We start from the raw sequence: 18,990 nt of genomic DNA, 5'->3' as shown, positions 1-18,990 counted from the left end.
GTGTAAAGGGTCCCAGGATATCTTCTAGGAGGCAGCCAGGATAGAATCTTTAAGACCACATGACCCACATTTTTATTCCAGCCCAGTCTCTGGACTGTGTGAGTGACCCTGATGACATCACTTGGCCTCCGAGCTCCAGCGTCCTCGTCCTTGAGCCAGGTCTAGTAATTGCTGCCTCACAGATTTGTCATGAAGATGTAACCAGATGAGAAAACGTCTGTGGCCCAATGCCTTGCTCTTAGAAATGCTTGGGAAATAGTAACTATTTTTACTAAGGATCAGGGCACTAGCCTTTTGGGTGTTCTGGTTACTTACATAAAAGTAGTAACAGGTTCTGGAAGGACTTTGCTCTTTAATTTCTATTTATGTTTTTGTGATCCTTGGTGATTTCCTTTACATCTGTTGCTTATCACACAAACCAGATTATTTCTATAAACTTAAAAGAGTGAAACAAAAGTGTGCACAATAAGAATTCGAGGGTAAAGTGTAACAGAAACCTATCAGCGTTCTTCTCACAAGGAGCAAGAGAGAACATCACTTTGTTTTCTGGCCTCCCTCCCACCTGCTCTTTCCCGACCCCCGCTCTGTACCCCACTGATACGCTGCAGTGCCCCCTGAAGACCCTGGCATCCTTTCTCCACTCCCCCCACATGCTCGCTTTTTTCTAGCTCTTCCGGAGGCTGTGTCTCCAATTTCTATTGCTCCTGTGCTTGTTTTCATCCCAGATGAGTTACACAAGTGTGAATAACTCCTAGTATTTGTGGAATCCTTCACATATTTGAGCCTCTTTCCCTACTGTCTCCGCCTTCATCCTCACAATTATATGGTTATCTTCATCTGACCCATTTAAAAATTGAGGCACAGTGAGTTTAACCCACTTTACGAGCATGTGGCAGAGCCAGGGTTCCTGTTTATGTCAAGGACGTTCTCGGGCAGCTAACCGCTCCTCCAGGGACCAAAGCACATTGGTGACTGCAGTCCCCCCTACAACTGCTGTGTATCACAGTTCCGCGGGCACACCCATGCAGACACAAATATTCCACAAAACACGATTACTCTTAGTGCTCTGCACTCTACTTGCTATTATATCCATTCTGTTCTAGTTCATAGAAAAGACAAAATGGTCATGAGGCACAGAATTGATTTCATGATCCGTTGGCTGCACCTGCAGTTTGAAAACCACGTTCCCTCACTGTCCCCTGCTTGGCTGGGCTCCTGATACATGGTAGCCCCATACCTCGAGCCCTGGTGGTGGTCCTGATTCTCACAGCAGCCCTACAGGGTTAGCCCTGTTTTCCAGTAAGGAAACAAAGGCTGCTGGATACAGTTAACTCAAGGCACACTCAGCACTAAAAGAAAATCAATTTAGGAAAAGGTGTTAATTCCCTTATGTGTCATGGGCTAGCGTCAGGAGAAGATACTCGAAATCTTACCTTGCTAGAGCTGAGAGCCCTTTCTCTTGACAGTGTGACTGGCTGCAGAGGTGGGAACAGCTGTTGGCCTGGTCCCTTGAAGGACGACTTCCACCACTCTTCCCACCAAAATGAATAGGAAACCGTTTCCTTGTGTCTCAACACCCTGATTTAGGGAACTAGGGAGTTTGGAGCTGTCTCTGCAGAGCAGAATGAAGGCATGTTGCTTGGAGTTCCCAGTTTAGGTGAGCCAGGTCGGCGCCCTGTTCCTTGGCTCTGTCTCGCTGTGATCCTGGCTGCAGCGGTGAGCTTCCGTGGCGGCCCCGCGCTGCCAGGCTCGTCTCAGTCATTGCTGACCACGCCATCAGAGATCAGAACTGGGACAGGTGTGATAGCAGCCAGGGCCGTGGTGGGAACGGGAGGCAAGGGAGCGGTGGGGATAGTTGGGGGCCAGTCCCGCAGGGAACTTGGGAAAACACTGTATTCTTTGAATGTACTCCTTGATTTGTACAATTTATGGAGGAAGTAAAACATGAAAGTGCTTTCTAAATAATTTTACAAACAGAATGGGTAGCTAAAATAGACACTTCCTTTGCGCTTCCTTTGCGTCTTTATTTATTTATTTATTTTATTTTTTTTATTTTTGGGACAGAGAGAGACAGAGCATGAACGGGGGAGGGGCAGAGAGAGAGGGAGACACAGAATCGGAAACAGGCTCCAGGCTCTGAGCCGTCAGCCCAGAGCCTGACGCGGGGCTCGAACTCACGGACCGCGAGATCGTGACCTGGCTGAAGTCGGACGCTTAACCGACTGCGCCACCCAGGCGCCCCTCCTTTGCGTCTTTAAATAGTTAAACGCATTCCCCAAAGAGAATAGCAAGATGAGATTATATTTAGGGAATAACTTATTTATCTGAAAGGATCTGGAAAAACGGATTTCAAAACTTTTTTGGATGGATTCTCTACATCTAAGGCCCCTTTCCTTTTGGCACCAAGAAAATGTTTTCAGTTGAAAAGTGATTCCATGCAAATTCATTATTTACGATTGCACCCCAAGCAAGGGTTGGCACAGATCAACAGCTATCATCTTCATCATGATTAAACAGATTCACTTTTTATATTTAATAGGCTTTTTAAAATCAAAGCAAAACCTAGATATTTTTTAAGCAGTCCACTGTGCTCCTTTGGTATTTCTATTCCCTGGGTTATCCTCAGTGTGTTGGAAAAGGCTAAGCGAAGCTGTCCCTTTAAGACTTCTTCGTTATTACCTGGTTTTCTTTTCTCTCTTTTTTTTTTCTTCCCTTGTTGAGAACAAAACTCAGAGAGAGAGAAGAGGTGGGTATGCTGTTACTAGTAAAGAAATACAACTGGATTCTAGCCTAATGGAGTCGGCCTTTTGTTTCTGACACTGAAGTCTTCATTAAAGCCCTTGGAACTGCTCCCCAGAGCTCCTGACCTTTCTGTATCGAAAGAGGACTTTACACGACTTAAATTCTTTTTCCTTTGTCGGCAAACAATGTTCTTTTCTTCTGAATATGGATGATGATCGGTTCATTCAGGGGCTACAGGATTTAAAAAAAGAAAAAAAAAAAAGGAAATCAAGATTTAAAGCTACTTCAGGTGATTGTCTCATTCTTGCAACTGGGAGACGAGCTGCCCTTAATAAAGGTCCTTGGCTCAGCAATGAAAATGTAGCTCTCAGGACGCATGGAACCAGCAGCCGCTCTGGAGGATATATTTTAGTAGAGGGCGGTTTCCTGGTTGGGGGCTGGAGTGATTAGGGTACAGTAAAGTGTTGTGCTTTCTCTGCCTGGTTTGTAACCACTTGTATGGTTTTTGTCTTGGACCAGGGTCGTTTTAAGCTTCTGAAGGTTAGTGGGTAGGGTTTCTTTTTGGGATAATGAGAGGTTTGTCTTCCAGTAGCATACACAAAAGGGCTAACAAGACCGTGGTTCTCAGTCTCCCCGTTGTGTTGAGGGATTATCAATTTACTACGCCAAAAGCTTTGATTCAGAGGTGGCCATTTTGGGTCACATGGCTGATACGAACTTGTGGTATGTTTGTAACAAAGGAAAAAATTGCTGAACGTGGCACAAAAGATAAAAAGAAAAAAAAAGTCAACTTGAAACTGATAAAAAAAAACCAAACAAACCAGGTTTGATACTAATGTTTCAGTTAAAATATTACCCCAAACAAAAACATTGGTTTACCTAACCGTAGCATGCCAGCTAACTCTTATTAAATGAGGTTTAATTGTGTACCTTCAGAAAAATATATACTTAGGCTAATACATTTAGTGTATATGTTTACATGAAGGTTGTATGTCCTACCATAAATCTCTGCACTGAAATGTTCTGCCTGCAAACATTTTTTACAACACTTATTCATTATAAGATTAGTTTATTAACTTCAATTGCTTGGAGGTGGGTACTTTAAATAATAGTATCTATCAGAAATGATAATTAATTTGACCCTTATCTGCTCTTGCAATGTGTGTCTCCTATGAATACTTTTATCACCTTTTGAAGATAATATAGTGGTTTCTTACTTGGCAAGTGGATAAAAGCGGACTAGATAGAAACCAAAACGAGCACCATGCATAAAGCACACGGGCATAGTAAAACAGACACTGTTAACAAATTGCCTGCTGCTTTTAAAGAAAAAGGCAGCTTCATTCAGCTAATCTTTTAATAAATCATTCTCTTCATTCAAGTTTTGATCGAAATTGTGCTCATTTTGAAATACATCTTTGGCATGTCATAACAGAAAAAAATATTCTAGTTTACTGAACTACTTTGTTCTAATAGCTGCTAACTAAACATGAGCAGTCGCCTACTGTATCCCTTTAGATTGACTGTATGGATTTAAGTGGGGACCCTTCTTGCATTGGGAAATGCTGAAAATGTAACTTTTTCTATTTATGATAGCAGTGACTTGCTGATAATTAGCAGGGCCTCCTTAAGGCCTACAGATAGCTGAGGTCTCTGTCTAAAACTCAGCATAAAGCTGCTGCAGGCTCAGCATCAGAGTGAGCAACTTCGATCTCGGCAACAAATCCCACATTAGTGCCCCAGTCTTTGGAGAGATGGATCCATTTCAGGAACTTTCCCAAAGAGAAAAAGGTGAAGGGGGTGACGAGAGGGACCCTTCCTGTTAATGAAGTAGGCGATCGAACTTTAAACGTGTGCTCCTGTGCCTGTCCTGTTGAACCACCCAAACCGTGGCTCCCAAATGGGCAGATACAGGGCCTTTTCATCGTTTCACAAAGGAAGAAAGGTCTGTCTTTTAACAACAAGGCAGTTTTTTGATAGATGAGCTTAGGTAACACTTCCATAGAGTGTACTTTGAAAGCCAGGTGGACACTTTATCCTAGACTTCTTACCGGATGTGCATTTGCGCTGTGACAGGCACATGAAGGCCAACAGGTCATGTAAACCTGGATAGGCTCGTGGTTGCTGTGAGCAGAGACCACCTCCCACTTCTTTCACTGGCTTGAAGCCCATCCCTTAGCCTGTTCTCTTTCAGCCCCTTCATCTCCTTAACCACCAGTCCTCAGAGTCTCTCAGCTTGGGCCCCAGAGTGGATACTGCCCATGGTTCAGAGCCTTGGCGGGACGGGGCAGAGCATCAGGAAGTGAGGAAGGTTGGGTAGCAGCCCTTCCCCATCTGGCCCTGGTTTATATCGTTTTTATAAACCTCAGAGAATCAGCTGAAGGAGGAGACGCATTGGCCTTGATGGACTCTTTGAGTTGATAATTACAAAGTAAGATCAAGTAGAGTCTGAAGAATTTCTGAAGTAGGATGAATGAAGAATTTAAAATCCCAAATAGAATGATGATTATTCCCCTGACAAGGAACTCTTACTGTTGCTTAAATTGTTGTTCAGTCTTTGGTCCTAAGTTCGGTAGTTTTAGGGGAGACTATTTATTTATTTATGACAGTGAAAATTTTCTTTTATGAAGCTTTGCATATAAAATCGTGCCCCAAAATTAAAATAGTAGAAAGATAAAATAAGTATTGCAGTAGATAATAGGAAAAAGGGTGCTGTATTGGGTTGAATTGTGGTTCCTCCAAAGATACGTCCCAAGTCCTAACCCCTGGTACCGTGGTCTTTGGACGTGTAATTAAGTGAAGGATCTCAAGATTGACTGGGTGATGCGTATATCCCGTGATAAGTGTCCTTATAAGAAGAGGAGAGAAACACAGATGCAGCAGGGAGAAGGCTTATGAGAAAGTTAAGGGTGACTTTTAACTGGGGTCTTGGGATCGTGCAGTTCAGTAATTTATTTTTGAAACGTTGAATGACCAGTGATTTTTCAGTGCTTTTGGGCATATTGGCCACTTAACTTTATAAAAATGATGTGTCCTTTTTAAATGTCTTTCAATATTTGGAATTTGCCTTTAGGCATGCACATTTTTTGGTGGCCCACGTCTCTGTCTTCTGCATCCATTTGTCCCTCCTCAGTCTTAAAATTGAGACCATAGGAAAAGACGGTCCAGGAGGCTCTCTGAGTGTCATTCTTCTTCGCGGCTTGAGAAAAGTTTACCTCCTTAGTCTTCTCAGGCTTTTGAGAAGAGAGGAGGAATAGTCCAACCCCAAGGTCAGGCAAGGCAGGCAAGATTTGAGGCTGGCGATTCCCTCGAGCCGTGCTTGGATGCCTGTGGAAGAGTCCAGTCTTCTCTGATTCCCCCATCTGTGTGCATCTCGGTGCTGTACCACCTCTAGTGTCTGCTGTCCGTGTTCTTACGGCCTGGGTTATCAGAGCCTTCCAGAAGAAAACGTTAATGGCCTACCTAAGGTTATGCACCAGATTCTCTCCTGAAACCCAGAAGGAGGCATATATTGCAAGAGTGATTTAATTGTGGCTCCTCCTGAAGCACATGAATAGGAAGAGCTATTTAAATTAAAATCATTTTATTATGACGCACGTCACAATGGGTTTCAGGTTATCCTCCCCTTGCAGTTAATAACGAGGTTCTGTGAGGCATGTAATCCTGATGCACAGACAAGATAATGTGGGGATTAGCTGATGCAAAACCATAGGCATCTCCTCGAGAATAAAGGCGCCACTGGGCCCATTAGTTTACATTCTCTTTGGACAAAAAACAGGATGTCCCCTTTGCACATGGGGACAGATTCCCAATCCAAGAAAACTGTTCTACAGAAGGAGGAAATATCCTGGCTTCTTCATCAGTGCAAATGGGAACATACTTGAGAGTTTGCTTTGAGTCACAAACGTCAACTAATCGTCCTGTTGGTGTTTTCCAGTGTCACACCAGGATTGATAATAAACTCACATCTCTTGATATAAAGCCCCTCAAATAATTATATCCTTGTTTTTCCTGTTTAAGCAGATATTACTAGGAAAGCATTTTCAAAAACCAAACCTTCATTTCTCTTCTTCAGTTTCTTCTTAAGACGACACACTTCAGCAGTTTCTTCTCTTAGTGTTCAGTGGTCCGGAAGACACTGGGGGTCAAACTTTGTAGGATGGAAAATTAATAGATATATTATTTTGTAAACAGGCATCTGCAACCTTCGTGTTAATGATTATAGTGAATTCTGGTTTTTATATTTTAATTCTGTTTTGGAATTTAGCATCGAAATAAAATGAAAAGAGGCTACAGTAATAACATTCACTATTCTGGAATATTTAGGAACCTGTTTTATTCACTGGAACAATGAGGAAAAATCTGGATCCCTTTAATGAACATACAGACGAGGAACTGTGGAGTGCCTTAACAGAGGTAACTTATAAAATGCAATTATTTTAAACTTGTTACCATCAGTATATATGTACGTACTTCTGGAACATTGCAGGTAGTTACTGGGAACTTAACTGGTTTAACTGACTGTCGACCACCCAGGAGAACATTGATGATGTGGATATACTTAAAATGTATGTATTGATGATGATGCGAACCAAAAATGAAGTGTCTCATGTTTTCACAGTTAACTTTCTTCCTAGAATGCAAAGCAACTAGATACGTATCTTACTTGTCTTCAGCAAAGCTTGAGGTTATATTTATAGATTCAAGTTTTGGTGGCCAGTTAGCCTGCAACGTATATTTCACTTCTCTGTTCTTAGGGGGCACCCACTAAATAGAGACAATCATGGTTTTTCATTATTAACTGAAAGATAAATGAGCTCATCCTAATGAAATGCTTTGAAGTTTTATAAGAAAGTGTTTGTAAAGGTAAATAATACAGCTAGAATGTGTAATAATTATTTTTGACAAATGTGTCATTTTAATGCTACCGAGTAAATGTAGGTAACAGGACCCCGGAACTTTTGCTAAGTTTTTATACCGATATATTCATCTCTAGAGGATTTTCTATTATTTGTGCAGTGTTTCCATTTGGGCCATCTCTTTGAAATTCCCTGCCCTTGCATGGAAGGGCATGGAAGGATATTGGCTGTTAAGATGCTGTTGGTTTGTATATTTTAACACTAATCGTTCTGTGTATTTGCCCTCATTCTACAATTGATTCCAAGCTCCCGGAAGTCAGAAACCACATCATACTTCCAAATCTTAGACTTCTAATCCCTCATGGGACCTAGCTCAGTCTTTTGCTTTTAAAAAGTCAGCCCTTAAGGGGCACCTGGGTGGTTCCATCAGTTCAGTGTCCAACTCTTGATTTTGGCTCAGGTCACGATCTCACAACTGTGTGCCGACACCGTGGAGCCTGCTTGAGATTCTCTCTCCCTTTCACTCTGCTCCTTTCCTGTTCTCTCCCTCTCTCTAAAAAATAAATAAATAAACATTTAAAAAGTACCTAATAAATAGGTACTAAATATTTGATCTTTTCTTTTTGGGAACGTGTGGCTTATTTCTTTTTAAAAAAAAATTGCACAGATCCCAGTGACTGATCACTCACGTTGTGGCGGTTTTGCCTCAGTGTGTTTGTCATTTAGTGCCACCCTTCCAGGGAACACTCTGAAATCTTTCAGTTTATAGGTGAGCTGTGACTGTGAGCGGGGAGAGTTGGAAGCTCGACGGTTTCCTGCCAGTAATTCTGGTTTCTGAAGGCATGTCAGTGCTGAGTCTTTACACACCCACCCTGCTTTCCAGTAACTGAAGGGATTTTATTTGCCTAAATTGGGCCGGATACTTCACCTTGTCCTTCCTACTTGAAAGCACTTGATCTCTGATTTCAGTTAAGTTTGTGAGTCTTTCTCCAGTGAAATTCTAGAAGAGGAGGTGTGTAGAACAGCAGTTAGCCATCAAACCTAGGGAAAAATAGGACGATCCACTGCTCTTGAACTCCTGTGATAAATTTAATGGTGTAATTGTGGCACACCTTAATAAAACAGGAATTACTGGCAAATCATTTTTCTCTTTGTTTCAGAGCTTGAGATCTCTCCTCATAGATTCCCAGATAGTAAAATTACTCTAGAAACACATTGTCCCAGGACCATGAAGAAATGTTAATTAGGAGACAAACCATATAAAATCTTAGAACTTTGATCATCACTTGTATTTCATCTTCTTTCTTCTGCCAAAATTAAAATAAAATTTAGTAGCCTGCTAGAATTCTAAAAGTGATGTGTTGCAAGTGGTAATGGTAAAATTTACCTTTATTTTCAACTGCATTTGTAACTTCCTATAAATAGGAATAAACATGATGGTTTAACAAAGTGAAGTGAGTGGTTTTCGTGTGTTGCTTATGCAGCTGACCTCATTGCTTCGGCACTACCTCTCAGAGTGAGAAGTCATGCCGGAGTTGTATTGCTCTAGGAATTGTTTCTTCGTGACGTGTGTATGTTTTTCAACGAAAGGTTTGGCAGATTTTCTTAAAACTTGGATATATCATTGTATTTTACAGTATGATTCCAGCTGTTTCAAGCATATATAGATTCTGGAACATGGACCTGATAAAGGCACCAAAACATAAACCTTGCTTATTTGGGGAGTAATGATAAGTGATTTTTTTTCTTTTCCTCTTTGACTTTTCTGCATTCTCCAGATTTTCTCTCATGCACCTTATTGCTTTTATCATCTGGATCATACTCCTGGCAGATGAAATGCAATAGACCTTTTCACAGTCATTGTAAGGGTTTCATGAGCCTGCTCAGGGAGGTTGGGATCATTCTGTAGTAGGTCAGGGACTCTTCACCTGGATTCCCTAGAATCTCCAGGCCTTTACACTATGGAATAAGAATCTTCCCTAAAAATTGTACCCATGGTGTAGTGTATGTGCATTTACCTGGAGAGACGCCATACAGAGGATTCAGCATACAAGTCTAATGCCATTCAGATTCTTCTGGATTTATCCTATTCAGTCTACCCATCGTCTCCGTGGCTTGCTGCGTCCCTTTACATCTGAACCTGAGCATCATAACCAGTCCTGCTCTTTAACAGATGGCAGGAGACCTGGTATCTTTGGCAGCTCCCTATAAGGTGGACTGAACACCCTGGTCAGCTGGTCTACAAGTGATGCCAAACTGGAAACTGGAACCCAAGTTCACAGGGTCGGCTTGAGAGCCAGTAAGAGAGCACTACTATTTTCTCTTCTTTAAGAACTTGAATTAAAAGGAAAAGATGCTTTTTTTTTGTTTGTTTTTTTAAGTCTTCTTAGCTGTGTTTTCTCCTCCTCTCTGGATGAGTTGGGTGTTCAGAAGGGAGACAGTTGGCCATCTCATCCAGGCTCTTTTTTCATATATTGACAAATAGCCATAAACCAAAGAAAGTTCATTAGAAATTAGTAGCAGTAAGGGCACTTGCAAAGCACCAGCAGTTCCTAAATGTAAGTAATGACTAGAAATGAAGCAGTTTATTAGTCAAGGGGCAAAAGATCATACCAGATAAAACTCAGAAATTCAGCGGTATGTTACTTCTTTAAAAAAAAACAAAAAAACAAAAAAACCAGCTTTAATACTGGGATATGCGACCAAGAATATGGTACATTGGGGCACCTGGGTGGCTCATTTGGTTAAGCATCCATCTCTTGATTTCGGCTCAGGTCATGATCTCACGGTTCATGGGTTCAAGCCCTGTGTCAGGTTCTTCGTTGATGGTGTGGAGCCTGCTTGGCATTCTGTCTCCCTCTCTCTCTGCCCCTCCCCTATGCTCTCTCGCTCTCTCTGTCTCTGTCTCTCTCTCTCTCTCTTTCAAAATAAAGGAACAAACATTAAAAAAATTTTTTTAAAAAGAATATGGTACATCATGTCAGAACTGTGGAGAAACCGTCTAGTTACATTCAACACTGATGGTATCTCTCTTAGAATACAGGTACATCTCATTATACAGGAAGCCAAGACCAAGAACTCTGAGCATCAGCAGTGTATACATGGGGAAATGTAATTCAGCTCTTGCTTTCCTGACATGTTGCATTTGCAGTTTCCCCTGGGCCATGTATTTTGGTCAGTGGGCTCCCCCTTTACTTCATTTACTCTTGGCTTTCTTCTAGCAAAAGCCCTTGTCCACCTGTTGACTGCATTTCAGTGTCTCTCTTCTCTTTCTAGCCCGCATCAGCCTTTCTTCTTTGAAAAGTCAGAAAGTTCCACGGAACGTGGAGATCATTGACATCTGTGTTAACCTCCTGTGAGGGTGCTGGCACCTGGTGGATTCAGTACACATAGTATATGATGATAGAAATGGATGTCTTATAAATTCAGTGTATTATTTTCAATTTTGCTGTAATTAATTATTTTCCTAAGCTTAAAAATCTGAAGTACTCTATACTAAGATAAGTCATTTTGAATACCATTATTTGACCTGTTTTCCTTAAACTATAATTTTTTTAATTAAATGCTTTGTACATTTTAAAATATTTCTTAATATTTATTTTTGAGAGAGAGAGACAGAGCATGAGTAAAGGAGAGGCAGAGAGAGAAGGAGACACAGAATCCGAAGCAGGCTCCAGGCTCTGAGTTGTCAATACAGAGCCTGACGCGAGGCTTGAACTCATAAAAACTGTGAGATCATGACCTGAGCCGAAGTTGGATGCTTAACCAACTGAGCCACCCAAGCGCCCCATATGCTTTGTACGTTTTAAAGTACAACGTTATGATATCTTGAAGGTACATAGTTGTAAAGAATACATTTCTTTTACAGTGACACGTAGTAAGAAAATAGTATTGTATAGATAATCTATATGGATATATTTTCCAATTTTTATAGGAACACATGTCACAAAATGGGATACACTTGTGGCTTCATTCACACATCCAAAAAGTACTCTTCAAGAGAGCTTTTTAGAGAGGCATCCTTATAGATTCTAGAACCCCTCCAGTCATTAAAAGAGACAGTAACTCTCTTGGAGTAAATCTCAGGAAGAAGATGGAAAATAAAACCAATGCATATGTAACCAAGTTTCTGTGCTGATATAGGTGAAGAAGAAAAATAAAGCAGAACATGAAGGGATGGTGACTGACCACATTATGGATAGATGATACCTATTGATCTCTTAGTTTGTATCAAACACTGTTGGAAACCCTACACATACTGACTCATTTTCTATTCCAACGTTAGAAGGTAGACACCTTTGGAATTATTACAGTTTTATTTAAAGGTCAAGAAGTTAAGATAGAGAAAGTTCAGGAACTTGCCCAGTTGTCAGTACTCATGCCTAGGCAGTCTGTCTTCAAGGTCCCAATTTTTTATTTAAAAAATTTCAGGGGCACCTGGGTGGCTCAGTCAGTTAAGCATCCAACTCTTGATTTTGGCTCAGGTCATGACGTCACAGTTCATGAGATCAAGCCCCATGTCACTGACAGCACAGAGCCTGCTCGAGATTCTCTTTCTCAAAAATAAACAAACTTCCCCACTCGTGTGCGCACTTTCTCTCAATAATAACCTTTAAAATAAAATAAAAAATGTTAAATCACAAGAAAGTAGAAGTAATAGTATCATGAACACACATGTACCCTTCACCTAGATTCACTGGTTAATATATTGCCACATTTGCTTCCTCTTTTCTGCAGTCTCTGTGGTGCTCAACTGGTGGAAAACAAATTGCAGAAATTTTCATTATAAGTTGCAATTCACCCTTAGATACATAAATATATACCTTATAAGATTAAGGACATCCTCCTACATAATCCTTATCTCACTCAAATGGAACGGTAATATTCTACTATCAGATAGGTTTTCAGATTCTCCAGTTGTAACTCCCACTTCCTGTGTTCTGCCTCTCTCGCCTTTTTCTCGGTTCTAGTACTTAATTACAACTTGAATGTGTGAAAACACTACAGAGGGCCTTCATGTTTGTATCATTCTTATAATCAACCCTGATTCATAAATGAAGAAATGTGTGTCTCAGAAAAGCCTGTTTTCTGGGAAACCTGTTTATTCTTCTTCAGGCAGATACGGACAACCCAAAGGAGGATCAAAAACCAGACTAGTGGTGAGCTGTCATCTGAGTCAGGAGCAAGCATGAGGTTCCTTCTTCGAAGTCAGGCTTATACAAGTATTACAAAAGTTAGCTCAGAAGGCAGAGCTGATAAAAGCCTTGGTCAGTTCCATCACCTGGGCTATAGATTGATGAATGGGTGTCATAAAAAGAATCACCCATGAGCCCTCCTACTTGTAGTGGAAGAGGTTGACTAAAGGGACATCTTCCACTTCATAATTTTCAGTGCAAGGACTGGCCCCCACCACCCAGATCTTCCTCTTTAGATTTTATATACCTTTCATGCTAATGCTGGGTACCAATACTGTATTTAATCCTAACTCACATTGCCCATTTCTGGGGATTGGACTTTGATCAAAAGCACAATAATTCCATTCACAGAAGTACTTTCAGCATTTAGGATGTTGTAAAAACACTGCTCACTCACCCTTGTGTTTTGTCATTTGACATTGTAGTTCTGTGTCCCTGCTTATTGGCCATCACCCTTTCATCCGTTGGTCTCTTAATTTGAAACGTATTTATTCTCTGTTCTTTAACTCCCTAGTGGAGCCTGAGTTTGGTCTTGTTCTATAAAATTTTCCCAGACGAGTATTCATTGAGCTGAGCTCTACCACTGTGTGGTTTCAGTTTATCTTTGGTGTTTAAAAATAAAAGTTTGTTTTTTGGAACTTACAGTTTTATGAAGATAGATTAATATAAGCACTATCTAAACTCATAGTCTGGGGGAAATAAGATGTGATGTTGTGCCCTATTTTTCATGAGTTTTCATTCACTGCAGAACATTTACGAGATTGAAGTAAATGAACTTGACTGGTCTAGCAGAATGGATTAAATTTGGGAAAGAGCCATCCCCCAAATAGGTTCCAGGTTTGCTAATATATGAGCTGTGGTTTGCCATTGTTTAATTTTTTTTTTTAACTTTAAAACCTTCCAAAATGGTAAAGCGCTGACAAGATTATACCTTTAGAGAACCTTGCTTCTTGCAATAATTAAAATTTTTTTTTCTTCTCTTTAGTGTACTAACTCCTATACAAAATGTATTTTGGGAAGCTTGACTCAACCGTAACAATCCTTTTAACTTTTTTAAATGTTTAGACTACATTGAGAAAAATGGCTTCATTTTTTGAGCGATTTCCTTAATTAATCCCAAGGGGGAGGTTCCTTGTAGGCATCATGTGGCAGGGATGGGGGACACTGAGATGATTTCTTTTCACGAACTTTATTGAGAAATAATTTTATATGCCAGAAAATTCCCTCATTATAAGTGTGATTCAGTGATTTTGGTAAATTTGTAGTTAATCATCATAGCAGTCCAGTGTTAGGACATTTCTGTCACCATCCCAAAATTCCCTCTTCTCTGTTTACAGTTAACCCTCTGCCCCAAGCAACCACTGTTTTTTTGCTTTTTGTCTTTGTAAATTCCTACTGTTACCTTTTATCTAAAAATTATGAAGGAGCATTATTAATTATTCCGTATTTTACTTTGAGAATAGCATTATTTAACATAGTACATATTTCTCAATGCATGAACAGATGATGCCTGCTGATGGCAACAGAGAAGAGTCTTGATTCCCATTAAGCTTGTGCTCCTGGGGCACCTGAGTGGCTCAGTCGGTTGGGCTTCTGACTCTTGGTTTCAGCACAGGTTATGATCTCACAGTTTGTGAGTTTGAAACAGTAGGAAGCCTGCTTGGGATTCTCTCTGTCTCTGCTCCTCTCTCTGTCTCTACCCTGCTTGCGGGTTCTCTCTCTCTCTCTCTCTCTCTCTCTCTCTCTCTCTCTCAAAATAAATAAACCTACATTTTTTTTAAATAAAACAAAATAATTAAAAATAAACAGGGGCACCTGGGTGGCTCAGACAGTTAGCATCCGACTTCAGCTCAGGTCATGATCTCACAGTCTGTGAGTTCGAGCCCCGTGTCGGGCTCTGTGCTGACAGCTCAGAGCCTGGAGCCTGCTTTAGATTCTGTGTCTCCCTCTCTTTCTGCCCCTCCCCTGCTCATGCTCTGTCTCTCTCTGTCTCAAAAATAAATAAAAACATTAAAAAATTTTTTTAAAAAATCCATGTGCTCCTAAGTCAGAGAATAGTTCTGGCCTGAGTTGACACAACCATCTTTAAGTAGACAGTAATTAGAAGTAACTCTCCCATTCACGTGACTGGACATGTAAGATGTGTAGGAAGAACTAGAACTTCAGAGCTCTTGTGTCTGGTGGGCTTGTCTATGTCATTACTACTTCGTTTAGGAAGAAGTCCTTTCTGCATCCACAGGTGCAGCTTAAAGAATGCATCGAAGATCTTCCTGGCAAATTGGACACCCAATTAGCAGAATCAGGATCGAACTTCAGTGTCGGACAGAGGCAGTTGGTGTGCCTCGCGAGAGCCATCCTCAGGAAAAATCGAATATTGATCATTGATGAAGCAACGGCAAATGTGGATGTGAGGTACAGAACCGGGGTCCATGAACCTTGGAATCCAAACTTTAAATGTGGTAAATGGGAAACATTTAATGATGCTGAGAAATGTTTCCAGGTACTCTCTTTGTCCCAAAGATATCATTGGTAATGTTAATTTTGGAAAGCAGGAAGAAACCAAAAAGAAGTTATACGGTGATAACGATATTATTAGGCATCCTAAGACAGCTAGATTTCCTCAGTGCTACCCTTGATAGTTTCAAGCAAGTGGAGGGAAGCATATTTAACATCGTCATATGCAAAACAGGAAACTTCTGAATAGGTTTTCTTATACTCAGTTTTTTAAGAACTATCTCATGTTTTTGATTTTTAAAAACATTATGAAAATGTCATGATTGTTTTAGGGCCTAAGTCTGCTTCTCCTGTCTTTACTGAACTAAATCCAACTTTTTTGGTTCCAGAACTGACGAGTTAATACAAAAAAAAATCCGTGAGAAATTTGCCCAGTGCACTGTGCTGACCATTGCACATAGGTTGAACACCATTATTGACAGCGACAAGATAATGGTAAGACCCTCACCTGTGACTTTTCAGTTTTTTCCATTTATGTTCAGTTTTTCAGCTTAACCTTCCTTATACAACCTGATAGAAACCTCTAATAAGTTCATTTTCTGTTAATTTTTCCTCTCATTCCTGATAGTGACTCAGGTACTTAACTGTACCTTCATAATGTGCTATTAAATAAACTAATGATTTCATATTTGCATATTAAAAGTTTATTTGAATTGTTCTTTTCCTTTAACATGGCCAACCATGAAAATCTTTCAAATTCAAGATCTGGCCTCTTCTTACAGAGGGGTAAAATAGTACTTCTCACCATGTCACAGTTGTTTCAGTATTTTGGATTCTCTTAATCAAAAAGTTACCATTTCATTTAGGCTGCCAGGATGTTATTGGGTAAATTGCAGAATTTCTTGTCTGTCGGGATGTTCACAAGATGCACTGACAAAGGGGAGTCTATGAGGGGAGAAGCCGTAGTCAGAAACACAAAGTATTTCAACAGAAAGGATTTAACGTAGGAATTGGAAAGCTGGAAAAGTGGAAGAGAAAAACTGGGGTAATGATTTTAGGAAGCAGGTACCGAGCCCCAAGACAGATCTCTAGATCTGAGAACTCAGAGGAAAGACCCTAAAGACTCATGCTCAGACCTCCAAGGAGAGTCACTGCCCAGCCACTGGTTACATTTGTGAGGGACTACAATGAGACTAGTTCTCAATGTGTGTTCTAATGGAAGAAGCGGGGGTGGTGCCAGGTCCCGGGCCCCAGGTGATGTTGCAGGAGCAACATAGGCCATGGTGACCATTTGCTCTGTGTCTCACCTTCAACACCCCCTTCCCCAAGTGCCCCCTGCTAGTGGAACCCAACAGAGCACCAGCTGGCCAAAGCTCTCTGGAATGTGGTTTGCAGAAAACAAATGAGCTGAGAGTGTAGGAAAAATGGTGGATCTGGGGCTGAGACTAGGTGACCAAGCAGCAGGTCTCTTACACAGCACAGCCAGGGACTACACACAAGGCAGGCTTCAAGCTTTGGTCTCTGGAAATCTGTCCAGTATCTGCCAGGTTTGATTGGCTTTTTCTTTTTCTTTCTTAGTAATTCAGTCCTTCCTTCCTTTTCTTTTATCCTCCCTCCCTTTTCTCTCACCCTATCCTATGTTTTTTCTTCTCTTTTCCCTCTTTTGCTTGCTCAGTTTCAGTTATCTTAGGATGTGGTTTTATGAAATGATAAGGAGGCCATGCCTCAAAGGAAAACCCTTTGGCTACAAATAAGCCCAAGGAATGCACGTATTATTTTCAGGGTAATTCCCAGTCCATGGCAACAGGCTGATTTTCACCTGTCTCATGGATGCTGACCGTTGTTACCAGACACCACAGTATCTGGTGGTGCTTTGATTAGTGGTGAGGAAGTAAATAAAGAAGGCCTACACAGCGTGTGAGAGGCAACAGATAGGGTTAACCAAGTTTTTGATGATCTGTACTAAACAGGTTAGTAATCAGTAATAAGCAGTAATATCCAAGCTTCCTTATGTCCAGTGAAAACAGAGATGTCCCTTTTGACTCTTTGGGCAGTTTCTGGAATATTCCCTCCCACCCCGTTTCACATGCATTGTCAGACGGGATCATCAGTGGGGGCAGTGAGAAGATAACCGGACTCTCCACAGTGAAGCGGTGCCTTCAACCTTGGCGCTCCCCAGGCCTAGACATTGTGCAGGAATGAGCTCCGATGAGGTTGACAACAGGAGCTGGGTGTTCCCAACCAAAGGGATGCTGTAGGCTTCGGGCAGCATGGCTGGTGTGGACTAGGACACCTAGAACTAGGAAGCAAGCCACTCCAGCAGACTTTTGTGAGTGACCATGTGACATTCCATGATGGCGGGACAGTGACTCTTAGATTCCAGATACGTTGTGTGGCATTGGTAGCATCCTTATTCCTTCCGTTTGAATGGAAACTGGAAAAATAACCTTTGATTTCTACTTGCTACCTGTCACTTTGTTCTTGTCTCTCGGCTTTGTATTTCACAGATGGTCCCCAGAAGCCTCCTTTTTCCACAGTAAGTGAATGATGCTAGAATTTTCCCTGTTTGAAGTGCTTTACCAGGCTTTGGTTGCAGTAGCAGAAAGCTGGCTTAATCTCCAGCTCAGTGAAGAGCACCTTCACATCAAACCTTTGCTCCTAAATGTACCGTATAGATTTATTTCAAGGTTTTGGTATTACAACATTTTGGTGGTAGTAGCTTCTTTTTATCATCTCATTCTTAGAAATACTGCCACCTTGGGATGCGGGATCGTTTAGGGAAACAGCAGAGAAGGACAGAATTTGACAGACTCGTCAGCTGGTCATTCCTAAATCTTGTTTTTGGTCATTCCTAAGCCTTACCCATTTGCATTACCCATCAGCATTTGACCCACACATGTGAGCTTGAGTATCCCCTTAACCAGTGCGCCTCATTGCCGTTAGCAAAGTATGTCTGTGTGTTTAATGCTTCCCTTATGAGTATCTCCTGATAAATTTCAAGAAGCTTAGATTTTTCTCTCTGGGCCAGGGGTCTTTGTCCAAATCCTTAATGTGGTTTTGCAAAGCAGTTTACAGCCCCTCCCATCCTTTTGAACCTGGCCCTGCTGTGTTCTCTTTCTTTCCTTAAAGAGAGAGTTAAAATCGCTTATTAAAACTGTCGTTTGTCTTTTGGTTCAGCTGGATGTTGGTGGCTTAGACTAAGGCGCCAGCAGTGGAAATGGTGAGATGGTTGGATTAAGAGCAGGTAAATGACGATGTGATGGGTGGAGCCTGGGGTGTGAGGGAAGGGGCCTGAGATTTGGAGGAGTTGGGGAGACTGAGGGAGAAGTCAGTTTGGAGACAGGAAGCACAGGGTTCCTTTTAGAGTCTGTGACCATTGCTGGGAAGGACCTTACTTTCCATGGTGGGCTCTGCGTGTTCCTGTGGGGCTGCTGCTCCCACTCCCAGCTCCAGTGATGAGGGACTTCAGTCCAGGCCCCCCCCCCCCCCCCCCCCCCGAGAGCTTGTCAGGGACATCACGGGCAGGTGAACTTGGCCACCTGCTTACATCTTGGTCAGAACTGGTTTTGGTTTGCTGACTCTTTTGACAGGGAATGGCAGGATCAGACCTCAGGGGATCCAAGTGGCACGCATTCTCTCGTTCATCGTCAGGGAATCGTCCTCTGTGTTCCATCCACTCCAGGGAGAAGCCTTCTGTTTTATTCTAGAACTTCTGATTGCTAGTTGGCTTTTAGTCTAGC

The 18,990-nt window shown here is 41.5% G+C and overlaps 1 protein-coding gene across 14 annotated transcripts in view; it reads left to right on the top strand.

The window, feature by feature from the left end:
- ABCC4 (ATP binding cassette subfamily C member 4) overlaps positions 1 to 18,990 on the top strand; it is a 286,538-nt gene that overhangs the window by 247,461 nt on the left and 20,087 nt on the right. For all 14 annotated transcript variants that reach the window (XM_042979281.1, XM_042979303.1, XM_042979308.1 and 11 more), the window contains 3 exons: positions 7,069 to 7,158; positions 15,036 to 15,208; positions 15,640 to 15,745. In XM_042979281.1, the coding sequence (XP_042835215.1) occupies positions 7,069 to 7,158; positions 15,036 to 15,208; positions 15,640 to 15,745 (369 nt within the window). The remainder of the gene's footprint in view (positions 1 to 7,068; positions 7,159 to 15,035; positions 15,209 to 15,639; positions 15,746 to 18,990) is intronic.

Source organism: Panthera tigris, chromosome A1 (assembly GCF_018350195.1).
Source record: "Panthera tigris isolate Pti1 chromosome A1, P.tigris_Pti1_mat1.1, whole genome shotgun sequence".
Classification (NCBI taxonomy): Eukaryota; Metazoa; Chordata; class Mammalia; order Carnivora; family Felidae; genus Panthera; species Panthera tigris.
Note: the sequence above shows the minus strand (reverse complement) of the source record. Positions and strands in the feature narration are given on the sequence as shown.